We start from the raw sequence: 27,257 nt of genomic DNA on the forward strand, positions 1-27,257 counted from the left end.
ATGAACAGCAAGATGTCTGCAAAGACAGTAGATCATCATACAGGGTTTCTTTTGTATGTGTATGTGTATTGTTTTTTAGGAGTTGCCAAGAATTTATATGTAGTTTCTTTATAATGTAGTTGTGTCCTGGCTTAAACCACAAGTGTATAAGATTAAGAGTTTTTCTAGTCTGTAAGGACATCTTTACAGAGATATCATTCTGAGGAAAAAGGTGAAACTGGAGACATTGTAAAATATCAGTTGAAATGCTGTTTTGTAAATCACAAAAATCAAATGAGTTATGGTTAATATTCATGACTAGTTTTAACTATTCACATCTATGCGCTGGTCTAAGAGATAAAAATATTTGTTAAATACTCAGAATTTGCTGATTTTCCAATTTCTGTGCTAGGAAATGTTGTCGAACTTGACATACAAAGTCTCCACTAAAACTGCAACTGTTTTCTTTATACAAAGTAAACACTGAGTATCTGAAACATAATGAGGAAAAGTGTCAGTAATGATTAGTAACCATAAAAGAATAAAGTAAAATAAGGGGATTTTTCAGAACAAAAGTGCTCTTTTCTAATCCTTGTTCTTTTAGATACTAGTGACATGTGCTGTCATTTGTAAACATGACATCATTCATGCTTTATTTTGCCTTGGGAATCTCTGCTATCAGTAATTTAAAGAAAGTAATTTTGCTGGAATTAATATGATTGACAACTAGCAAGGAAAAACATATATGGAGCCTCCCTTTATACCCAAAAGTGGTATAAAACAAAGGAAGAAGAAAAAGGAGAGGAAGAAGAAAGAAAAAAAAACACCCCCAAAGTAATTCTTAGCAACATACAAAACAGTGACTTTAATTTTGGTGTTGTGCTATCTGTTGCTATTTAATTCTCAAATTCTGAGCAATAATTTAATACAGAAAATTAATATCATGGTTGGTGAGATTTAGCAGATAAATGCCATAATGTACTAATAAGTTGTCAGTATTGCAGAGGATACAGAGCCTTGTTCTCTCATACTTGCCCTGTAGGCAAGATATTAATTATGGAAAACCTCCAGCTCTTTTCATGTAGTGTGCGCATCTTCTGTTATTACAAGACCAATATTATCAAATGGAGTTCATAAAAATCTGGGATTACATGTTTTCCTGTCAACAAATGCATCTTCAGCAAATAATGCTATTTCTTGGAAATATCACAGTTTTGATACGGAATGTTATTTGAGGTAGGCAATAGGCTGGCAGATAAGGCTTTTACCTGGAGTTTTAGAAAATAGGTCCAAGTTCCTGTTTTGTCTGTTTTGTAATAATTCATTAAGTCAGTTTATTTTGGTCTTAATGCAAATATTTTTAAATTCCTTGAGAGAAAGTAAGACAGACTAACAAAATCAGTGATGGCAATCAACTGGGATGTAAAGAATCCAGCCTCAAGTCTATTCGTTGAATCAGACACAGAAGGGATAAGCTGATCCATCCATGTTAAGTGGCTCTTAATAATTGTGAAATATAATGCAGTATTTCAGCTGTTGTGTAGTATTACATGGTAGTTCATGTTTTGCCTTGCTAGAAGGAAGAGTACAGATAAATGACCAAGAAAAAAAAAAAAAATGAAAACTTATTAAGTATTCTGTAATTCCAAACTAGGGGCAGGATTTGGGGGTTTGTTTGTGTTTTGTTTTTTATGTTTATTTGTTTATTTTTTGGTATTGTGGTTTGGTTTTTTTTTGTTGTTGTTCGGTTGGGGTTTTTTGTTTGGTTTTGTTTTTTTTTTTGTTGGGGGTGTCCAAAACTTACTTCAAAAACAAAATTATGATGGTTTTTCGGTGTTAGTCTAAGGTAGTTCATTTTTCAAGCATCAAATTCTTCGTTATAGAAATCACCTGGTTTTGTTGAAAACACATTGTGACAAGGAATGTACACGCATCTCTACTCAGAAACACTTGAGAACAAGGCTTACATTTTAAAACGCAATTTAAATTGCACTTGTTGCTAGAGATGGAGATGGTGATATATCTTTATGCTTTTTATTGTAGAAATTCCCTTGGAGGCTAATCAACCTCACGATAACCTCTCCTGCCCAAGAAAATCATTCTAGACTAGATTTATTACATAACTCTCGATGGCTGACATTTACGCACATAGCCAGTCTTGTGATGATTAGTAGTGCATTGAACTAGTATGCGTTAGAAATGAAGACAAACTTCTTGGGTATGATTTCTGAAGAAGGCTCTGCTTGCTTCTGTGGATTGTTTTTCCTAGCTTCTTTTGTAGTACTCAGTTTTTCTATGATTTTACTTTTTTTGTTTGTTATCAAATGGAGTTCATTTTCAGGGCTGCATCCTCACGTAATTAAATGGTACTGTTTATAATGACTATAATAGAGCTAGCTAAAGTACTTCAGTGGTGGATCACCTTTTTTCTCCTTTTGTCTCTATCTTGATATACACATGGATTTAGACATAGAGAAAACATGAAACATGGAGGGAAAATGTGGTAGGAAAAGTAGGTTTCAGAAACAGCAGGCTGCGATATTATTTGTATGCATATAAACCTATACATTTACAAATTGTGTTGGTAAAGAGAAGAGAAAACTCATCTGCTTTAGAAACTATCCATCTTCTTTCTTAGGAAGCTGAATGATTTTTCCTGTTCTGGAAAGCTGTTGGCTATAGTGCAGTCTTCCATCCTGCTGGGCAATCATTTCACTCTGGAGAAAGTTCCACTGCATTCACACAGGCAAACTGAAACAAATTTTTTACTACAACCTACTCATAATGTTCTCTGTCTAATAACACTGTGAAAAAAATAAAGGAAAACCCAGCTTCTGTGAGCCCAGACCTTTCATACAGAGTTCTCAAATCCTTCCAAAGCAGGCAGCAGGATAATTAGGAACATTAATTTTGCTCCCCGTAGTGAACTTAATTTCTTCTCCGGACCAGGTTTACAATGAGTTAGTCTCAAGTAAGTACAGAATAGCAGCACTGCCCCTTTGCCATTTCTCCTGTAAAAATCCTGGGTGACTGCTCTGCCTTAATCCTTCCACTGGGCCAAAATAAAAGCTCTTCCCTGAATGCAGACAGTGGCACATGACAAATTAGGTGCACTGCCAACAAGTATTCTTTTATATGCACAGAGAAGGAACATCTGCATTTTGCATGCCCAAATCCTCACTGTTCTTTCCCCTGAGAGATGTAACCTGGTGTGCAGCCAGAGCTCACAGCCTCTGCTTGATGCTGGAAGAGAGAGGACTTTGGCTTAACAGGTTTCCTTTGAAGTGCATTTAGTAGAAGCAGTTCTGGCTTCGAAGTAGAAACTGGAAGATACAACTGAGTGCAACCAAGAAGTTTTGAAGCTTCCACAAAATGGCTATCCTTCATCTGAGTGAATAAATACCTATGCCTTTAGAAACTGGGCTTCAAAGAAGCTAAGATTTTTTTTTTCCTTCTCTTACATGTTTAGTTTTTAAAGTTTCTGCTAAAACAATTTCAGACCCTTTATTTATGTTTGATATAATAGGTTGCTGGTTAGAATTTTAATTCTGTTGTATACATGGTCTGCTTGTGTATTTTGAACTGTGTTTTTGAAATACAGCCTGCTTTCATCCTAGAACAGAAATCCTTTTGTCCGAAACAAGTGTATTATTCTCTTGCTTGAATTCTTATTATTGGCAATATCTTTTTTTTTTCCCAGTGACCAAGTATTTGAAATTGGAGTGCTAGATATTTTTGGATTTGAAGAATTTCAAAAGAATACTTTTGAACAGGTATGTGGTTATATTTTGCTGAATTTACTGTAGTTGTTAATGTTAATTCCTCTATTAAGGTTTTGGGGTTTAGCCAAAATGAGTGTTTTGATCAGAATATAAACATACATGGAGACTAAAATTTGCTTTTATAATATTTTTTCCCCATTCTGTTTACATGGGGGTGAATTAAAGCCCAGGCTTTGGACAGTTGTATAATTATCCAAAGAATCTAGTAAACATCTACCATGATGATTTGGAAGAGGGGTAGTATCAGCACTGAAAGATTATCAGAGGAAAATACTTAGTGTTGTCTGTTTCCGTGCTTGTGGAAGTGATATTTCAACTAGGTCAGTGAGGACAATACAGTGGGCTGGAAGGAAGATCAAAAGGTTTTAAGATGCCTTGGAGAAAAAAATGAATGAAAATACTACATTATGCTAAGTTCCATTACTGGCAGATTCACCTTTGTGGGACTTTTTAACATGTGACTTTTTAAAAAATTGAATTACATCCACAGAAAATAAAAAACTTTAGCTCACTGAATGCTTAAAATAAATTTAAATATAAAACATTTTTTGATAATTATGGAACTTTTTGCCCACCTTCAACATTACTGTCTGAACACCAAAGCTCTTGGAAATTACATATTTCTGAAAGCATTAGTAACTCATCTAAGTTATTGTTCAGTTTTCATTCATTCTGTAATGCAGCAGAAGAAAAATGAAAGCATGCAGCAGAAGAAAAATGAAAGCATACAACAGAATAGAAAATCAAAGCATAGAAAAGAATAGAAATGGCATCAGCAACAACAAAGGGCCTGTTTTTGCCCTTTCATCTCAGAATTTGCCCCTTCATCTCAGCAATCCATTGGTTTATGGCTCAGCTTTCTAGTGAACTGAAAGTCATAGAGCCACATTACTTTAGTTTGTGTAGCATGTTTACATCGCTACCTAGTTTCCAAATGTTTGAAAGTACAAACAAGGCAAGCTTACCTCTGCCTTCAAAAAAGCATGTAAGAATTAAATAAAACATATTCCAGTTCTCCTCTCACAGAACCCTTTTTGTTCTTACCATTCTACCTTGCTTAAACAGGTACGTTGCTGGATTAAGGAGTATCGATGTGTGCTAATATCCACAGTCATTTACTCCATGTGAATGTCTGCTTTGGGGGAGAATATCAAGTGAAAAATAAAAAACATTTTAGCAGACTGAATATCTGTGGAAAAAATCATAAACCCTACTGATTAATAAGGAAAAAGTATTCTATGCATCTCGAAAGAGAAGGGTGCATCTTGGGGTTTACTGGTTATTTTCTTTTGACTCTGTTCTGCATTGTTTTTGTCACAAAACTCATAAGTTCTGCAACTGACATCATGAAATACCATGAATTCCAATTTCTAGGGTAGGTAATTCTGCGTAGTGACTGCATAGGATGCTGAAAGAGAAAATATGAGACTGAAAGAGAAAAAAGTAAAAAGTAATTTATGATTTCTGCATAGCAAACATGATAATTTCAAAGCTTGGCTTTTTTTTCTAAATTAGTATTTTTCAAGAAACACTTAACTGGCCTTCCACCTGGACTGAATGCATTTTGTTGAGTATTACCGAGTAATACTCTGAGTCATTACCTCAGAAACTACTGAAATGCGTTTCTGAAAAGATAGAATAGAGGTAAAGGATTTACCAAGTTCATTTTTATGTGAACATTATAATGTGACTCCCGAAGTGATAGGTTGCAGTATTGATGAAGAGGAGCAGTTTGTATCTCTATGTGGCACAATGTAAACATGCAGACAAACCCAAACCAGCCCGCACTTAAAAGCTTGAGCTGTCTAGCAGCTTAGCCTAGTTCAGTACTCTGCCTGGGCTTGTTAACCCTCATGATAAATAAGCTTGTTAGCCCAGATAGGGTCCTCCTGCAAAACATTGCGTCATGTCTGCAAACATGCCCAGTGTTAAGGCCTGTGATTGCAGAGCATTAACTTTGAATGTTCCAGCCAAACAGTGGAGAAGCCATAAAAAATACTTTTTCATCACATTTAGATGAATGTATTTTAATATGGCATAAAAAAAGTAATTTGGGGAAAATGAACCTTTTGTTTCAAATTCGTGTAAGACAAGGCATTCTTTGTGATATCTGACTCCTTGCTTGGAAAAAAAATACAGCTGTTTTCAAAAAGATTAAAACCTCCTGATTGCCCAAATCTGGGGACATTCTAAGCAGCTGCATGATTTTTTCAGGTTCTTCAAATCAGGTCAGTTGATAGTTTTATATCATCATTAAGAGAATAACGTGATACTAAATCACATGTCAATTTAAGTAATTTATTTTAATAGACTGTGTTTGAAGACAGTTCAAGAGGAGAGATCTGGATAAACCAGGTAGAATAACTTGTGCAATCTACTGAGTGTGTTGGAATGACAAAGCATTAGAGTATTGAAATGTCAAAGGCAAACGAGAATTGGTCTAGGAATGCTTCATGAACAATGCATAGGACAATAGATGTCAAAGAACTAGACAAGTAAGGTTAATTATGTCTGCACTACAAATCTGGTAACTTCTGAGGCAAAATGATGTGACTGACAGCTTGCAAGGAGAAAAGTTTTATAGACGATTACAAAGAAGGCATTAAAAGTTAAAAACAGTATTAATTAAGTGCTCAGTTTTCCTTGTATTTGGTGAACATTGGTAAGCCTTCATTTTATAGAACGTGTACTACGTTATATAACAAGAATAGGACATATAATTGTAAAATAACTGTAAGTGTATGGAATAAGTGAGCAGAGTTATGATTGGTATGAAATATGGTATGAAATTGATATGAAAATTGGTATGAAATTCAGGTATGTAATGTAAAGCTGAAATAGAGGGGGCAGTGTTTTGGAAGTCACACTCTGAGGGAGTCATTGGTTAATACAGATTAAAAGCTTCTGATTTACCAGGAATAGGTGAGTTACTGCTCATCAGCTGAGCTATGTTAAATGACTGCAGAACACTTTTAGCTCACCCCAGTTGCAACCTACAGTAATTTCCTAGCAGTAATCATTAGCTTGCGAACAGCATTTTCATAGAGCAGCTGCTTACCTGCTGTGCCAGAACAGCTTTGCATGCAGCCACACTGGAACATGATCAGAAGTAAGCACAGATTTGACTATCCTATTATATGCAGAAATGGCCTTCATTTGGTGACCATTTCAGGCAATGTGAGTGCTCTACCAAAAATAGCAATGACAGCTTTAAATGTTAGTTTTCAGTGTTTTCTTAGGTTTCTTTGTTTATTTTTTCACAGTTTAATCTGCACTCCTTTAAAAGTAGAAAATGTCAGCTTCTCTTCTGGTGGAGTTTTAAACTAGGTTAGATCTTATTCATGGTTCCTTCACAGCAGAAGTCCAAATAGTGCAGTCACGAAATGCTGCTATCTTCATTATACCTTTATGCTTTGTATTCTTTAACCACAAGCTCATGCAATGCAACTGGGAAGACCTCATAGCCAAGGAACATCATAGTGATAAGCAAGAAGGGAGGTTAACAGAGTGTCCTGTACCATTTTCCTCTAATTGTTTCTAAGAAACAATTATGTATTACAGCATAAGAACTAGAGATCAGAATAACAAGAGTAGCTTTTCTTCCCCCTGCTGAAAGTTAGGTCATTTCTACAGAAATGAAGGCTTGTAGTTGTGAAAGCATTATAAAGAGCTATCCTGCGGTTAAATAAAATAGTCTAGTAGTCTTTCCTCTCTGATGAGAGTAAATAGTAAAGTGAAATAACATTTAGCTCTTGCTAAACAAATGTGTTTAGCTCTTGCTTGGTATTTTGCCCCTGTGGACCTCTTATGTTTTGCAGAAGAAAGTGTGTGTATATATATATGTATGTATGTATCTCCTTTTTTTAGGAAATATAAGTGACTTATCTGAATTAGGACCACGGGTCACTGGAACAGTCAAGTGTCTCTTGACTCCTATTCAACTGTAAACCTACTAAAGCGTTGCACATTATCAGTGTGATGCAGTTGAGCACTGGGAGAGGCATGGCTCCCATGGCAGCTCTGTGCAGTGCATCTCTGGTGGTAAGAGCTAGCTAGCCCCAAGAACACAGAGTATTGCCTGCCCTGCTCAGGACTTCAGAGTCAGTATGGTGAGGCAGAAGAGCTTCTACAACCCATCTGTGTTCACTGCAGTTTTCGCCAACATTATGATTAGGTGTGGTAGGTTTTCACATCTCAACATGTTATTTGTTTAGTTTACCCTCAGCCCTCTTTGGTTTTGCTTGACGAGATCATAGACAGACTGTCCTGCTTTTCTCTGTAGTAGCCTGTGTAATAGGTGGCTTCTGGTGAAGCCACAGGTTATATTGAGTGATGTTGCAAGGTAAACAAAACGTACAGTGCTTTAATGGTGTCACCACATTTGCTTTAGTTAAAAATTTCATTGTGGCTTTTTTTTTACTGCTACAGCCATATTTCAATCTAGTTTTCATGGGTGCAATTAAATATATGTTTTAAAAATGTAGTTTTCTGAACTTTTCATACCTTTGGTCTGAAAATATGTCAGTGTTTTTTATAATACTTCATAAGACATGGAGCAAAAGGGTTGGGTTAGGAAAACTAGTTTAGTTCATTTTCATCTGATTTCTGCATTTCAGCTGTTTTAATTATGATGTTAACCTGTGTCAAGATTTTAATTTGAAGAGTTCATTTTATTATCATTTCCTAGCAGGTTGTATAAAACATTGAAATGGAGAAAGATATGATCAGAATGTCTTGCTTTTCATCAGTCCCTGGCTGGTCTCCTGGTTCTCGTTTTGCAGAGCTGTTACTCACAACCACTGGCAGAGAGGGCAGCTTTGGAACAGCTGGCAGTCTAGTTTGCAGAACCTTACTGCCATTATGGCAAGTCTGCCAATCTGAATGACATATTGACATATTTGTATTACTTAAAAGCACACCGGTGTATGCCATAATATACTGATCAGTGGAATTTATAAATGTGTTTTTCGATTTACCAGCCCAGCATGTATTATGTATGAATATTTTAGCAAAATACTATGCCTTTTACTTTTGGCAGTTAAAACCAATGTTTTTTATTAGATGTTTTAAAGATATGACTAAAACAGTCTTTCCCTTTGGCTCAAATTGTATAATTTAATAATTTTGCCCTCCAGTCAGGTCCTTGGTACAGGTGCATTTATTGTTTTTATATATTTTAGGAGATTGGCACATGATAAAAAGTAAGCTTGAGTTTATAATGATTTTGCCAACTTTTGTTATAGTAAAATATACCTGCATAAAGTTAAATGACATGGTTCTCTTAATAACCCATTTCCAAACAAAGGTATACAGAACATGCATAATTTTAAGGCTTTACATATCCTGTGAAGTTTAAGCTTGTAATGTTATGTCTGCTTTCTAAAATAATACTAAGAAGTTGCTGAAAAGATTTTGTAATTAGAATTTGAAAAGCGAGCAATAAAACATATTTTGCCTATCACAAAGTTAAAAAACCTGTCTTTTTCCATAAAATAAGTAAATGGTGTTAGTCAATTGTACACTTTCATTGTTAATAAAATGCGATAACAATCTTCAGGAATCCCAATTATAAAAAATAGTGGTTTTGTTCGAGGTTGTCTTTTGTCTGCACTATCATGCATTGGTAAAGACAGTTAATAACAGAACTTTGGTTGTAAAATTAGATCTTGCTTTATTTCTTCTCACTGTTATTCACACTAGTCTATTTCATTGTATAGCGAGTGCAGGTTGACTATACTAGCATGAGGTGTTAATGAAAAATTCAGGCAACTATTATACATTACTTGGGATGTCAAGTGATATAATTTTAGGATGGATCCAAATATTTCATATGTTTGAATATGACTTGCTGGTGAAATTGCTTTTGCACACTTTATTCATGTAAGATACAGTTTATGGCCAGAAAAATATGTGTCTAGTTTAGTCTGAAAGAGACTGCATGCAAGCATTCCTTGCATCATTCCTTGTATAAAGTGTTCTTCCACCCTTTTAGGAGTTTGTTTTCTTCATTTCTTAGTAGTAGAGGAGCTTTAGAATTTTCCACTGAAATTTCCACTTCGATAGGAATCGTAGAATCATAGAAAGGTTTGGGTTGGAAGGGACCTTAGAGATAACCTTGTTCCAACCCCCCTGCCATGGGCAGGGACATTTTCCACTAGACCAGGTTGTTTAGAGCCCTACCTGACCTGTCTTTGAACAATTCCAGGGATGGGGCATCCACAACTTCTCTGGGCAACCTGTGCCTTCCAGTGCCTCACCATGCTCACAGTTTCCCTGGGGTCTTGGTAATCTGTAGTCTGCTTAAAGGCAACATATAATGGATTGGCATTTCATCGAATTCAGTATTAGACATGCAGTAAAGCCTTCACTGATGACACTATCCAATGAAGTTCTAATACTCCTTTTTTTATTGCATTTTACAATAGCTGTGTGTCAACATGACCAACGAGAAGATGCACCACTACATCAATGAAGTGCTTTTCCTACAAGAGCAAGCAGAATGTGTACATGAGGGAGTTGCTATGGAAACTGTGTATTCTCTTAGTAACCATACTGCAGCCTTGGATTTTTTCTTTCAGGTAGTTTTCAGATGAATTTTGCACCATGCATATTTATGCAGTCTCTGTATGTTAGAGTAATATGAACTTCTGCTTTCATTTTCCGATTTATGAATCTGTAGAGAAGGTTTATGGGTCCAAAGAGACTGTAGAGGGGTTGGTCATAATGGTCCTCATACCTTCAGGGCTAACAGAGCTTTCCAACAGTCCAGAGTTGAGGAAAATGTAACAGAAACACCTTGTCTGTACCAAGAAATGTATAGCACTTGTGTATCATGCCATGTCATTAATGCTGCTGTAGGACTGTTGTAAGCCTGAGAGATTTTTTGTGTCTAAAGCTAGTTTCTGGAGTATAACATGTAAGAAGGAAGTAGCCCAATCAGTTTCCTAGAAAATCAGCAATAGTTATTGGTTTTGGTAATTATTCCCTACGTTTCTTGCAGAATTATCTGATGTGCATAGCCTTGGCATTACCAGAATATCTTAACCATTTTTTCTTTCCTTTGAGATGATACATATTTCTGTTTAATAAATTACAAGCTGTATTACTCCACAAGAAACAACTGAAATTCTATTTCTCCTGTGTAAAAAGAGAAAAATCCATTTTTTAATTTCAGAAACCATCAGGCTTTTTGTCAATGCTGGATGAAGAAAGCCAGTCTGTTTGGTCAGTGGAACCGAGTCTTTCTAAACGCATTCAGTCTTACCTGGATGCATCTGACACAAATACAGTATATTCCTCCACAAAAGATGGAAACGGTAACCTTGCCCCAAAGGATCAGGGCTCCACCTTCACTGTTATGCATTATGCTGGGAGGGTAAGTTTTTTGAATGATTGTTTACACAGTTAATGAAAAAGAGTAAACAAAACAAAATTCTGCATGGCTTCTCTGACTCCCTGATGTAAATAACAATTCACTTTATAATGATGAATTTGCAGAGGACAACTTAGAATGTAAATACAGTATCTAATGTATAAAATACATAGTTTGTAATATACTGTACAGGATTTAGGCTAATTCTGGCTCCTGAATTGTATATTCATTCTAAGCACTTCATGCAGTAGGAGGTGATATAGATACCTCAGCATAAATGTTTAATGCCATTTTAGTTGGCTGTTGCTTTGCTTTTAGATGTTGTTCCAGAATGGTACTGGTTCCCTGTAGATCACGTGCCATTTACGTAGATAACTGGGATACCAGCATGCATCTGATAAAAAAAAAAAAAAAACACAGTTTTTTTGTTAGTAGTCATAACCAAAATACATTTTTCTCGAAAATCCCCAATCATGCTGTGTTTCTAAGTATGGCTGTAAGGTGGGATGGAAGTTTTGCTTTTGCCTTCCTGCAGCGTTCACTGCAAAAGTGTAATCAGTTCTGTTAAATGTGTTTCTTACCCTGTCTTTTTACAATGCTCTCTCATTTCTACATTGTCTCCACAACCTCTCACAACCCAAAGCAAGCAAAATAGGTATGTGTTTAAGGGGAAAAAATATATACTTTTTTTAGACAGTCTGAACAGATTGGTCCCTTTGTGATTAATATGACATGCTGACACTTCTTTCTGCTTAGAGCGTGATATTTGAAATGTGCTGATGAAGGTAGATTGTACAGCCAAAATACAATGGGGGCTCTTAGTACCACTTTTGCAAACTTCCACCGAAATCAAGTGAGAATATAGACTGAAGGCTGCAGGAATCAGTCTTTACATCTGAACAACTTGTTCTGTGTCCTTTCATACTTTCTAAGTCTTATGCAGATGAACCCATGAGCTGTCCATCCACAGATGGAGTCCCATATAAACTTTGTATGTAGCACATTTAGAAACTGTTTAGCTGCTGTGCCTCAGGACCACCATATCGTGATCATATGCACTATGTTGTTTATAAAAACCTGAGATCTCAGTAAAGCTTGCTGTTAGACTTCTTCAGGATTTAGTGGCAGCGTGTGATAGGTAGCTAGTCACTTCAAAATCCTCTGTGGAAGACAAGTGGAAAGTGCAGGTGCTTCAGTATAACCAGAAAACTGACGCCTGAATGCTCCTCTCCTTACCGAAGCAACAGGCAGAAGAGGTAAGTTCCATGAGCAAGAAATTGTGCAGCTATGATAAAGTCTTTTCATTGGAATGAATATTATGATTCTAAACCAAATGTAATAACTTCGCTGCTGCTTATTGTGGGAGATAATTAGAGCAACCTTCCCTCATGTAATTTTCTGAGTAGAAAATGCAGGGGGTTTATCTGGTGTGCTGCTAAAAAAAGCAGTTTAGATTCAAAAAAGAGTTTTATGTGCTTCCTAGATGTTGTGGTTTAAACCCAGCCAGCCAGCTTGTTCACTCACTTCCCCCCCCCCCTCTTGCCCTCCCCCTACTCCCGGAGGGACGGAGAGGAGAATCAAAAAGAATGCAACTCCCACAGGTTGAGATAAGAACAGTTTAGTAACTAAGGTATAACACAAATCACTACTGCTACCACCGATAATAATAATGATAGAGGAAATAAAAACGGAAGAGAATACAACACTTCACCGCCAGCCAACTGATAACTCGCCCCCCCACAGCCCAACCAAGCACCGACTGATACCTCCTCCAGCCCTGCAGTCTACCAGCCCTTCCGGCTAACTCCCAGTTACATCCTGGGCATGACGTGCTCTAACTCCCAGTTACATCCTGGGCATGACGTGCTGTGGTATGGAATACCTCTTTGGCTAGCTTGGGTCAGGTGTCCTGTCTTTGCTTCCTCCCGGCTTCCCCTCCTCCCTGGCAGAGCGTGAGGCTCACAAAGTCCTTGGCCAAACCAAAATATCTTTGTTATCAGCTCGTTTCCCGAGCTGAAAGTCAAAACACTGCACTGCACCAGCTACCAAGGAGGAGAAAAAATGACTGCTACTGCTGAACCCAGGACACTAGGGTAAGAACACCAGAAAAATAACCCTAATCTATGCTGCTAAAGATATTAGATGACACACTTTCTCCTATGATGAATATTTTAGGTGGAACAGATTTACACTGTTGAACACCCAGTCAGTTGACTATTGGTAGCGGGTACTCCTATGAGGTATGTTCAAAACTTGTCTCCAAGTCACCAAAATAAGACTTGCCAGGTCTGTCATATCTCAAGGTAACGTTATATGTGCTGAGCTCTCCAGAACAGATGAAAGGTTGGAATGTGCACTCTTAGGCTTCTTTAACCAGACTGGTGTCCTTTACAGCAATATAAATGGAGAAAGAGCTATCTTGTGCCTCCTCATTTGGAAATTAAGTCGATGGAAATGTTGAGTAGTCTTCTGATGCAGGCAGATTTGTTCCTGCCCAATGATAGAAATGTGGTCATTATGGAAAGGATTAAGACTATTTGGGTAGTGCCTAAATTCCTAACCTAAATACTCTGAATAACTCCCTGGAGGCTCTTCTTTCATCATAAGGCCTTCTCTTAGATTCAGATTGTTTGCCTGAGTTAAGTGGTTTGAATGCCTCCACTATTGGGACTTTTCAGTAGGAATGCAGGCACAAAGTGTGTACATAATCATACAATGAAGATTTTGTAAAACTTAGCACTTAAAGAAATAGAGCTAAGAACTGACTGTGGTCTCTTTTCCACATGTCCGTGTGGACTGATGTTTAATTCCATTTATAAACCTGTTTTATACTTCTTAGATAAATAAGTATTCATATTCTATTCTGTTCTGTTGTGATTATACAAATTTATAACAATAGCTTTAAAAGGTTCCACGCACCAAAAAAAGTAGCAAGGCAGCTGTTTCCATGTCAGTTTTCCAAATCACAACCAGAAGAATAAGCACATTTCCTCAAAATGAAAAAAAAAAAAAAAATGTTGTTCTCTGAAGAAGGACTTCAGTAGGAATTATTAAGATCAAAGTTTCAGGTGCCTAGTACTGAAGCTAAACTGTGAATAGTAAGGAGTACGCTTCTCATTAACGTGTGTTTTAGCCTTGTGTGGTTGTTTAGAATATTTTTTTTTTATAACAGACACTTGGTTTGACCTTTTCCTAATAATAGTAATGACATTTAATCTAAAAGTATGAACATCTCTCCAAGTAATGTAAATTCACACATTCTTTTGAAGTCAGTGGAGCTCCTTTGATTTACATTGGCCAAGGAGCTATTCCAGACAGTCAGGTTGTTCTTTGCATCCTTATGACAGTAAAATGCTCGACCCTGCCAAAACAGAAAAGTTCCTATGCAAGTGCTTAGTTCTCCTTACCTTAACAGTGATTGAGCAAAATCCTTATAAGAACTTGCAGTTTTGATATCTCATGCAACTGTTACCTAGAAATCAAATTGAAATTTCCAGTGATTTATGATGTGTATTTACATAAAATCTGATTATAGCATTACTGTACTAAATAATGACACAAATTGAGTTTGTTCTGAGACTAGTATGTCTTCAGAAATAGTTAAGCTGAATATGAAACTCTAGGATTTTAAAACTGCTGATGCCATTCTTTAGACTGTGCTGTTACTACATTTAGTAGCTTTTTATAAAAGTCATTAGTGCTCCATGAAAATTGTGAAAGGATCAGGTTCTAAAATATATCAGGTTTCATTTGCACTCAAAAATAAGAATTTCATAGATAAAGTAACAGTATAGTTCAGGTTTTGAGAGACATTTTTGTAGTCTGATATGTATTAAATTAGTATAAAGTAAATGAATTGTAAAGCAATCTTCCTCTGTGTCATCACTTCAGATATCACCAAATTTAAAACAAGGGGGCTTGATTTTATTCTCACTTACCATGATTTTTCACTGATTGTAACTCCTTTAACTTGGTTAAAGCTTCTCATTATTTACATGAGTATAACTGAAAGATGAATAAGATCCAGAGGGTAGAAAAAGAATTACTGGTGAAATGTGACGAGTAATTGAACCCGGAATTTTTCACCTCTAGGCTTAACCATTTATATTTGGGTGGTGCATCTAGGCTGATGTTTGTGAAAGAAATCACACTGAATGCAGGCTCTGTGTTAGAAGTTGAAGGCAGACATCCTGATAGGTAACAAAAGGTGTAAGTGCAGTGTAGTTCACAGTCAGTATGAAACAGCTGCTACTCTGAGTCATCTAGAGGGGAAAATAAAGGTAATATTCTGTGTTGGCCCTGGTATGAATCTCATCTGGACCCTTGTAATTTGGGCTCTTTCTCATCAGTAGTTTGTGTATGTAGTTCGAAGCCCAGGGAGAACTGGGTTCATATCTTTACTCAGAAACTTACAGTAGCTATTTTAGCAGCTCATAAGTGCAGTTATACTAGAAAATACAGCTATTAAAAATACTGCCTTCCTGAAAAGGTGTACTTTTGTATATTTAATTGAGATTGACAGACAACCTTTTGTGAGCAAAACTGGTATATTTAGCTTTATATTTTGAGAGAATTACGGCTGATACAGACATGTCCATGCAGTTTTAAAGATTTCTACCATGTTCATACCTTAACATTTTGTGTCAGGATACAGAAATTTTTATTTTTTTTTTCCACTATCAAGTCTTTTTGATCGCTTGTAGTCATGCATTGTCTGGTATCACCCATCTCCTTAGATTTTATGGTCACTATTTTTAACTAGGACTACACATGCCGTATTATTGATCCAAGCCTAATGAGCCTTAGACCATTCCAGAAAAAGCAGTTCTGAGAGAAAAAGAGAAGAGATAATGAGTCAGAAATGAAAAAAAGAAAGCATGAGGTCAAAGTGAAAAGAAGAAGGGATATGAGAAGAGGGTCAGAGCAGTGTGTAAAGAAAAAAAACAAACCCAAAACAAAACAACAAAGAATTCGGAATTCTTAGTTGATTTTCTGACAAAAGCAATACTTTTAAGAAAATTTGTATGTATGATATTATTCTGAGAGACCTGTGATTTTTTTCTTACTTTCTTTATGGGTTTGGAATGAAGAAAGTGGAATAAGAGAGGAAAACAATATACACAAGTCATCTCCTGCACATAGAAGAAATCAGTGGAAATCAGTAAGCTTTTCAGTGGAAGCTGAGAGAGAATACTGCATTACACAAATGTGACAATGATCCTGTAGAAGAAAGAAAAAGACTTCATTTTTCTTGAATTTTACTTTTATGCCTGTACACCGCTAAATCTGTCTTTTTTTGCATGAGCAATGTGATATACTGCTGATGAACATACATGAACACGTTTAGCAAAGGCTACTGTGAACATTAGTACTTTATTATATTAAGTGTTTTATCTCCCAGTTTTAATTTGGCAGCTGAACAGAACCCTACAATGTCTTGACACATTATGAGTCTCTTCTAAGAGCTATTTAATGTCTTGGTATCTGAGTGCTGTAAGACAAAAAGCTTATCTGTTCTGCTCAGGCAGAAGAATGATTTAGGTTTTGTGTGACTTAAAAAAAAAATAAAAATAGTGGAAGGCTTTATCTGAAGGTTGTTTAGCACATTTCCTTGAACACTGGCAGTCTGATCTGGAAAAATTCTGCTCATCCTGGGCATTGCTTTGTTTCTGGTGCCTAAATATGAATGTGGGTATTCTCAACTGCTTCTCACAGAGACTGCCTGCCTGGCAGCATGATGAGAGGAGGGGCATGCCAATTCCTTACTGCAGGCTTGCCTTGGGGAAGCAAAGTGGTTTATGGGTGCAGTTGATCAATGCATCTGAACATCAGCTAAAACTATACTAAGAATGTGTAATACTGAATTTCTAGCTACTTCTATTGATAAAATTAACATTGCATTGTGGGCTCTAACATAAATGAAGGGCTTCGCTTGAATTATATTTCTGAAATGCCAGTAGTGATTTTTGAAGAATAACATTCCATAACCAAATTTTGAGTTGTTTTTTAATTTTATGGAAGAATGAACATATCACTAAGTAAATCAGAAATATATTGTCTTAGCATAATGCCAAGAGATACACCTTTACCTGATAGTGATATTTAACATACCAGTGTTCAAGATAATGAGCTATTTGCCCCATTGTTCATATAGTCTGAATAATAGGCTGTCATAATTTAAGCTTTCTGCTTTTAACTTTATACTTGGATTTACAAATCAGATAAGCCACTTGTCACCGTTTGCCTTGCCACTGTTTTGACTTATAGTTCTGTGATAAACCAATCAGACCTAAAGACCAACTTCTTTGCTCTATAAACCGGTGCACATAATGTCCTTTTAGTGCAGATCAGTCTGTTCCATTTCTAAGCTATGTGCATTTCAAAAATACCTCTCAGCTGTCAGCTCACCTTCACAAAGGCAGTCTTCTTTGAAATGCCTTATATATCCCAGGCAGAATCTGAAACTGAACCTCTAAATCAAAAGACAAAAGGAGATGGATTAATCAATAAGGATGCTTTCATTTTCTCTACTTTCTCCCCAGGCTGAATCCCCAGACATAACAATCAAATCAGTCTAGTCTAAGCTATACCAGGGCTTATAAAGGTTACTTGACAAAGATTTTCTTTTTCACACAGACAAGATAGTCGTCCTTTATCTCCCTTTCTCTCTTTCTTTCTTTATGTAGACTTGATTTTGGACTTTCACTTACAGTAGAAATTATTAGAACACTTCCCTCCATCCTCCTGGTTTGTTTCTAAGTATTTGCTGGTTTCGAGATGCTACTACTTCTATCACTGTGTTAAAATAAGACCTTACAGACTATATAACATTATTTGCTTCACTCATTGCTTAACAAGGCTTGATTTTGGAGGGTGACAGGCCCAGTCATCATATAACATTCAAACATTTAAATAACATCACTCACATTTAGTGGCAGGAAATCAACAACTACAAGTGACCCTCTGTGCACTGAAATTGTCCTTGGATATGGTCTCAAAAATTTCTCTTTTAACTATACGAACTAATTAGTTTCTTATTAACTAAATTGAGCAACACATAAAAACCTGTGAATTTCTGAGTTACATTTTGTGATTACAATAGTAAAATTTTCCCTTTCAACTTTGAATACAGCCACATTAACACTCCAAGTGTCATTTTTTTCTGGCTTGTTTAATGTTTCCTGCTGGATCAGCCACTACCCATGGGTGCTTTTGGCCTTTCACAGGATACAAAAACTATTTAAAAAAAGAGAGAATTTAGATGAATTGATGAAAATTATGTGTAAATGTGGCCTGTTGACCAAGTCCCTTACCAAAGTCAGATGTTATGAGAGGATATTTCAGTTAAGAAGAGAAGATGTACAATGAAGTAACATGAGTATAATTAATGAAGAGGCAAGAGTATGTAAGAAGAGGAATGTGCAATTCCAAGATAGCTCTGTGCACATTTGAGGTGTGAGCCTCCTGTTTTCTGGGTGTTGTTTTTTTAACTCGTATCTGCTAGTTCTCATGATAATAAAACCAGCTATACCAACTTAAATGACCAGAAAAGAGGTTCAAAACAAACAAAATTAAGGTTTGGGTATTTTTGTTTGGTTTGTTTGTTTTTTTTTTATTTGCATAGCTAGTAACTAGTGAAACTCATTGCCACAAACTGTTCTACATGCCAAAAATGTTAATGATTTCTGGAAATAGACACTCAAGAAGGAAATGTCAATCAGGAGATACTAAACACAAAGATGAGATACAGCCTGCAGGTCAAGAGCTGCCTCAAGGGGCAGAGCCCTGGAAGCTGAGAGGGGAACTGGTGGGAGGCAGAATCGAAGTATTCCTCAATATTTTTTTCCTAAATATCCAGGACTAGGTGAACATTCATCCTGTCCCACTATCACTGTGCTTAGGTTAAGGTTTCTTCCTGTCTGAAGTTAAATCAAGGATGAAAGCAAATACAGTCACTTTCTTGTTTTAATCTGTTTTGATGAAATAAAAGGCAGTGTGGAATTAACACTTTTCTTTTTGAATAAAAATAGTTCAGATAGTCAGATAATACCTAGAGATCTTGCTTTGTTTGGTTAACACAGACACTTAGGTTTACATAGTCTACCCCAAAGAGTTCATCATGTTAAGCAAGATAGAGCAAACAGCTGCAATAAAGAGAAGTGAGATAAGTAGTATGATTTATTATACTGGAACCATGATCTAAGTGAGTGCACATTTCCTGTCTGAATCATGTAATATTTATTTGGTTTTCTTCTGCTAGGAATAACTATCCACTGTGCTTGAGTGCCAGTCAGTGCAGAACTTTGGCCAGGTTTCCTTTAAAAAAACAGTGCAAGAAAACTGAGGGAAATATATATGCTTTAGGCAAAGTGCTATGTAGGTTGGCATCTCTGATGAGGGCAGGATTAAATTAACAAAACTGGCAGCTAGAAGAGGACTTCTTTCTTTCTCTCTTTTCTGGGACTGGCAGTGAATATGGAACCTTAGAGTGCCATTTCATTGAGTCAGTTTTCATGTCTTTAGGCATTGAATTAATTTGCCAAGTCTGGGGGAAAACTGTCAGAGAATTAGCAATTTCTTCATAAAAGGGAATCCTGCTAACTTTTATGTGTTTATGTGATATGAGAGATATCTTATGAATGTAATTCTAGAAGCTGGTGATGTATTATACCAGCACCAGTACTGAAACTTCTTCCTGTTTCTGTTTAAGTACTTAATCATAGTATAGTGTCTCCCACTGCAGTAGTTGCCTATTCTTCCCACCAATGCTCTCTTCCTCTAATTTAGTCAAAGACACTTAATTAGGAACTGGCATTATGGATTTGTGGAGTAAGTTGTGTTAATTATCTTTTATAGACCACTATGGTAAAACATTTACTTTAAATACACTAAAAGCACTTAATATTATACTTAAATTATTCTGATAGTTTGCTAACTATGTTGTATGTTCTTGGGAGGTGCAATTAGAAATTTGTAGAACATTGCATCCGTCATAGACAAAAACATATTTCTATTGTTATGCCTTTTGTATGTCAGATGTCATAGTAATTACATCATTTGGTAATTACTAACTGTAACAGATTATGCACATCCAAGTCATATAACCACTTTTGTAAGATAGCATTACATAATTGTCAAATGACCCAATGGAAAACAAAATCAATGCACTGATTAGTATTGCTATCTTCATTACTCATTTACAGCTTTATTAAATGTACAAGGATAAAAATTTCCCAGATGTCTAAGGGGCTTAAGATGTAGATCTGTAAAAAACTTTAAAAGGGCTTTAGATAGAAACATGGCACCAAGGTAAATAATACCAAACTGTATTTTAAGAAGTTCCCGTTAAGCATATGCCTAATCCTGGAGGTGCTACAATTATAATTTTCTTCCTTTTTAACTTAAAAATTCCCTTTGGTTTCTCCTAATGTGCAACCCAGAGCTGCTTATATCTAAAGCCTGTGAACAATCTAGTTGTTTGTCTTCCATCCTCATAAAAAGTAGAAAAAAAAACAAACTAGCCTCAGGGTTTCTTAATTTCTTCATCTTATATGTACCCTCAGGAACTCTAGCTAGAGATTTGAATTTTTTCCACTTCTCAGGGTGCTCACTACATGTGTTAATCTACAGTCAGATGACATGGAGTGACAATCCAACTGTTCTTGAAATTGTGACCTCAGGCAACTAAGATGATCCAAAATCCCTTTGTGTGCAGTTGATAGAAAAGTAAATGGGATTTGTATATAACCTATTGACTGAACTTGCCTCCAAGATCTCCATGGCTGGAACTTGGGGTATGAAGTGGGACTGAGAGTGCTTCATGAGTGTTTTATCACGGTCAGTGTGGACAGTTTCCTACTGACAAGGAGAAATTTGCTGATGATCCTACAGGAAAAGTGATGTTTAAGTCACTGTCTTTTGCTCTATTCTACACTTTAATTCAAAGTCTTTCATTGTGGAAATGTTTTAGAGTCAGCCTGTTGAAATTTCTGGATTCTTGCAGAGACAAAATGTTCAGCAACCAGTGTTTCTGGTTAGTATTATTAGCACTAAGGAAGAAACAACAGGCGCTACCTGGTGCTAACCTTTAGCTGTTGAGTGGAAAAAATATAGCTTCATTTCTATTGCTGTAAGATTTTAAAAAGATGTTTTGGTCATTACTAATGATGTCACAATATTTTGTTATAGGTTACTTATGAAATTGCTGGTGCGATAGAAAAAAATAAAGATACCCTTTCACAAAATCTTGTATTTGTAATGAAAAGTAAGTAAATGGTTTTGTGGCTGCTGTTGTTGTTACAAACCAAGATATTATGATTTAACTTTAATTTTGATTTTAGTTTTAAGAGAAAATTATATATATATTACTTCCAGTAAAAAAACAACACATCATCTTTTTGATGATCTTCACCTTTATGCTCTGATTAAGAAAGACTTTAGAATTAATGAACAGAAAGCATCTTCATCATGTGATGTGATGTGAAGAGCAAGAAAGGTATAGTCTGACAGATGAGTATGACTCTAAGAAATTGTTGATATGAATTAAAACAACAGTATAGGAAACAAGATATAGGGAAAGGAAATTAGGCTTTCATAAAGGCTGCAGTGGGACGCACTTCACTGCTTGAGTACCTTTCTAAAAGTAGGAACTTGTGGGCGTTATTATGTTTTTCAGTGAATAGATACAAATGTCCGTTGACATACAAAATTAGATACCTTCCCATGTGCATGTTATATAATTATGCCTAATAATAATAATGCATTCCAGTTAATTAATGATTCATAATTAGATTATTAAAAACCCCTATCATTTACCCTTTCTGTGAAGAAAAACAAAACAGTCCTCAGGGATATGTCAGTGTATCTTGAGGTGTTATCTCTTTTTCCTCCAACCACTGCAGAGTCTTTAATATGTTATATGCTTATGTTTTATTTGTCTTCCAAATCAGCCCCACTGTTACAGTGTGTTGGGTTTTACTTTGAGGTTAGTTAAACTCCCTAGTAAAATAATGAATGCATTTTAAAGGCAAACTGCATAAAGCATGAAGAAATGGAAGAACTTATATTGAATATAATCCTATTGATAATAGTTTTAGAGACATTCTGGTTCTTGCTATTGGAAATTTACATGATAATCTCCCAAATAACGTAAGAAAGTACGGCAACTTCAGGGATGTCCTACAGGAGAGAGCTCTCTTCCATTGTCTCATGTAGTCTCCTTTTACACTTTCATTGCTATTTCTTGTCATATCAGCTATGTAACTGTTAAAAGGGGCTAAAGAAGGATTGCATTGGAAATAAAATATTTGATATGCTGAGAGAGAATGTATACATAATGAAGAAGTCATAATAACAACAATTATAATTAATGGGAAAATTCTGAAGGCAGAATATTTACAAGCATGTAGGTCATCTAAGGGCTACATTCCTTCTTTTTTAAGTGATTTAGGATTAAAACCTATTTCCTTTAGGGTCAGTTTTATAAATTGTATAGGCATATAATTTAAGTGCATGCTTGCTTTGATTTTCATTGAATTTAGTATAATTGGTCAAAACTTAAATATGCTAAAAAAAAGTAATTTGCACATATGTCTAAGGATGTGGAACGTACCTGTTTGACAAATAAATCTGGAGAGACTATTAACATAGGTTTTATTTGTATTAATTCAAAGGCTATTATTTTAATGCTTTTCCTAATGCCACTTATTATATTTATCCATATTTTTAAAGTATGGAGCTTTACTGTGTCCACTGATTGTGATGAAATTGTTTCAAGTATTGGCTTTACTTACCTGACATAATAGTTTATCAGTTTGTCCACTTATTTAATTCTGTCTCCTACTATATGTCTTTTTACTTCCAAATACAATATATATTATTTTCTAACTTGTATTTTATCTTCATGCATTAATTTCTTCTTTTTTTTCCCAGCCAGTGAAAATGTAGTCATCAATCAGTTGTTCCAGTCCAAGCTGACACAAACTGGATCACTTGTTCCTCCATATCATTCCATTAAAGTCAAAGGGTGTAAAACAGCTTTGCTAAAACCATCAGTAACAACTGCAAGTGGAGAAGCAAAGAAATATATTGAGCTCAGCAAGGTAAGAAGATGGCTCTCTCTGCTCTTTGCTCCTTGAAGATTTTTCTGTTACTTTGACATTTCTGAAAGCTCCTTCATTCTCTGTAGTCATTACACTATTAAAATAATTTAATACTAAAGCAATAGTGAGAACTAACAGGTTATAATTTACTAACACTAATAATGCTGGTTCAGGAGTCTCTTTCTTGGACCCGCTGAGCTGAAGGTTGGGCAAGACAGTGAGGTCCCTTCAAGCCTGACTTCATTTGAATCATGATTTTGTGGTTCCAGGATTCAGCAGTGGATGCAATATTACTGATTTTTGACTGTATAGCAACACTTCTTTCTTTTGTCTCCTTTGCTGACTTAATGATGAATAGTTAAGTAAATTAAGACATAGGAAGAGAAAAATAAAACCTCAATGTGTTAATTGTGCTAACCTGAGACAATTTCTGCAAAAGATACTTTGTGTCATTTTGTATGATCAACTCCATACATTTTTGTGAACATTGTTATTTTAAATGGACGCTTTCATGTACTTTTTCTGTCAATTTAAAATCAAATCAAACTCTCCCCATTTCTGAGCTCATCACTTTTTCTGCTAAGTCACCCCCAAAAAAGCTTAAAAGAAAAAAAAACTGGGAGGCTCTAAAGAAATTAGTTGTTCACATCATACGGACTATCTCTCTTGAGGAGCAATAGCATAATTTGCTGAGTCCGTTCTTGACAGAACTTTGGAATTCCTTCTTCTTCTAGAAAAGAAGCAAGCAGTTCTCAGAGTACATCAGCTGCCTCACCAGGCTTCTTGAATCTTCAAACTCTATTTTTGGCTTACAGCTGCATAAAATTGATTCTGTCATGGGATTAAGGAGCCTGCGCTCATGTGTCATTGTAGAAGGCTTTATGCAAGTGCATCCATAGAATAGCCCCCCTGCTGATAGTAGCATAATTCCTGTCTACTGTTCTTGTCAGTAATCTCAGTGGAAAAACTTAAGTTGAAGTGAATAATGTTGGTTTAAGGCTATATTTAGTGAACAGCTGAGGCACCACAAGGTGCCCTTCCACTATAGTAAGAGCTTCCTAGAGGAAGCTTCCTTGGGCTGTGAAATAGGTCCTGGCTCCACACATGGAAGGAAATATGAAAACCACATCTAAGAAGCCTAATAAAGCCAGGGGGAAACACCACACATCTGGGATCTCTGAAACTATGAGGTTTTTAATCACTCCAGAATAGCTTTTAACCTGGAGTTACTCTCTTGAGAGAGAGAAGACATATTCAAATTCCTTTGGGAAGAATGATAAATTAAGTCAGAAATTCCAGATTCAGTGAGAATACTCTAAACGTTTAGTTATTAGATGGAAGGTGGGAAGAAATTCATCCTTTTTCTCTCCACGGAGACAAGGATGGCTTGGCTTCTCAAAGGTAGGCTTTGAGGAGAGCTGTGCAGGTGAGACAAACCACCACGTAATTTGTAGATATTAAATTGGCCTGATCTGGCAAGGAGCTGTGCTGCCATGCAGGAGGGAGGCAGAACTCTTAAGTATCTAAGCTGTTCCTGTGGCAAAAAAGGAGACATTTTTATTTTGGAAGAGGCATCTGATGCAGGAGCTGGGAGTTAGGTAAGTGCTTAAATTATTTTGTGGATCAAGCCCGTATCTATAACTGTGCTGTCCCAAGTAATTTCTTCCCTATTCTGGTATAGCCTGAAAAATCCACTGTGATAGGCTGGAATAATGTTGGTTTTATTGTTTTGTTGTTATTGTAATTGGAAATGAATTGGCATTTTCTTATCAACTTAGAATTCAAATGACTATATATTGGAAAATCATAACCACTGCATTTTTCTTGGAGTTTATCCTGAGGGTATAGGCAATAAGGAAAATGGAAAAAAAAAAAAAAAGGAAACAAAGGGGGAGGAGGAGAAAGAGAGACATAAGGACAAGAATTGTCAACCAGAGACTGGCATTCCCTTTATATCTGAAATTTGAGTCATGACATACATAGAATCATAGAATCAGCTAGGTTGGAAAAGACCTTTAAGATCATCAAGTCCAACCATTACCCCAGGACTAACAAGACTACCACTAAACTGTAGCACCGAGGCCTCATCTACACGTTTTGAACACTTCCAGGGACGGTGATTCCACCACTGTTCCAATACCTAACCACCTTCTCTGTGAAGAAATTTTTCCTAATATCCCATCTAAACCTCCCCTGGCACAGCTTGAGGCTGTTACCTCTTGTCCTAGTGCTTATTGTTACTTGGCAGAAGAGACTGACCCCCGCCTCACTACAACCTCCTTTCAGGTAGTTGTAGGGAGCAGTAAGGTCCCCCCTGAGCCTTCTCTTCTCCAGACTAAACACCCCTAAGTTTCCAACCCAGCAAAGAATACACCTACCCAGGCCATGAACAGCCGATTTCTCCGGCATAATGCCATGGGAGACAGTATCAAATGCTTTACTTAAGTCCTGCCTTTTTCATACCATAGGTAATGAGAAACACAATATGGAACGTATTCATGTTGCTGTGGTTGGGTAGTCATGTAGACTCCACCGTATCCAGGGAAGGGGGCACTTTCAGTGATCAGATAGGAGTTTGTTGTGATCCCCCCCCCCCCCCTTCAGCTTGTCATCTGCAGTCTTATCTGCTTCTGTGTTGTGTATTATATATATTTCTCTGTGTATGATCATGTATCTAGTTGTTTACCTTTCCATAATGACCCTTTCCTTGATTTTTAAGCATGCTGTCACAGGTAACAGTGGGTTGTCTCTTTCAACTCACCATTCTGTTTCTAGTAAGATTCGAGAGAACAGTTCATCCATCCTACGATAGACATGAACAGATCTAATAGTTGGCCAGAATTTTGGAGCACATAAGGAGTCATAGGAATTTGGGGATGCCAGCTCAAGTCTCTGTGACTCTGTCCCTTTTTCAAATAAGATAGAATGTGTCTTCATAGATACTCTTACAATTCTCTTGCTCATATAATCTCTTGCTCCCTTGTTTTTCTGTAATCTTTTCCTAGTGCATAATTTGGCCCTGTTGCCTTCCCCTCACTTCCTTTGGAAGAATCAGTGGGTTTCATAGCTCATGCAGAAGTCTGATCACATGAATGCATATAACTAACAGAAGGCTTTTTTTTCCACTGACTTTACATTGTTTCTCATTATGAATGCTTTGCTTCATTGTCTGTTAGTTTAAGAACCCATCTATTAGAAAAATTCTGGTATGTCTTCTGGTTAAATATTTAAAATATTCTGCTGGTAAAAAGAGATTTTTGGGGGAGGAGATTTTAGCTTCTTAACAGAGATTACAAACTTACATATATGATTTGCTTTATTTTTCTGTAGATTAGAAGTACAAGATTTGCCAATGTAAAGCTGTATATTAGAGGGTAATACAGAAGTAATGCTTCAGTGATATATTCAGCCCATAGCTGAAGATGGGAGAGTTGGAGAGTTTGAATTAAATTAATTTTTTTCTTTGGCTTTTTTCTTGTCTTCTCCCTCATTCTGAACTAAGCTCTTCTTTCCCCTGGGAAGAAGTATGCAACATAGGACGTGAGCATCCAAAGCATTGTTCTAGCTCTTCCACTAACTCAGGAAATGTTTTTGAACTAGTGACTGAATTTGTTTGGAGGAAGGAGTGAATACGTTATCTGTCAAGAGCAGAAAGTTTATTTTTAGTTATATTCCTCAATAATTTTGTAAAATATAACTGAGGAGTGCCATTGGCATGCTAGTGGTTCTTTTATGAGAAGACCTAAAGCAAGCAGAGCTCTTACTTTTCTGTTTTGAAGAGGGGGGTGAATTTGCCTTTAAAATCTTATTGCATCCTAGTAAGTGAGATTTGAGACAAAAAAAAAGCTCCAAATTTTGATATACTGGGTAGAGAACTGTTTCCGCTGCAATATTTTTAATAGAGCTTGGTTGACTGGGCCAAAGTGAGGAAATTTACACTTTTTTGATGGAACTGGAAGAAGACCGGAGTAGGCTAGAACATGCTGACTTGATAGAAAGGGAGTATTATGGGGTAAGTGGACT

The 27,257-nt window shown here is 36.3% G+C and overlaps 1 protein-coding gene across 7 annotated transcripts in view; it reads left to right on the plus strand.

Moving 5' to 3' along the window:
* The window catches only part of MYO16 (myosin XVI), a 386,124-nt gene that overhangs the window by 279,564 nt on the left and 79,303 nt on the right, over positions 1-27,257 (plus strand). For all 7 annotated transcript variants that reach the window (XM_062619194.1, XM_062619175.1, XM_062619216.1 and 4 more), the window contains 5 exons: positions 3,680-3,752; positions 10,187-10,339; positions 10,936-11,136; positions 21,322-21,397; positions 23,065-23,234. In XM_062619194.1, the coding sequence (XP_062475178.1) occupies positions 3,680-3,752; positions 10,187-10,339; positions 10,936-11,136; positions 21,322-21,397; positions 23,065-23,234 (673 nt within the window). The remainder of the gene's footprint in view (positions 1-3,679; positions 3,753-10,186; positions 10,340-10,935; positions 11,137-21,321; positions 21,398-23,064; positions 23,235-27,257) is intronic.

This window comes from Pezoporus occidentalis, unplaced genomic scaffold (genome assembly GCF_034315485.1).
Source record: "Pezoporus occidentalis ecotype Australia unplaced genomic scaffold, CSIRO_AGI_Poc_V1 ctg105, whole genome shotgun sequence".
Taxonomy (NCBI): Eukaryota; Metazoa; Chordata; class Aves; order Psittaciformes; family Psittacidae; genus Pezoporus; species Pezoporus occidentalis.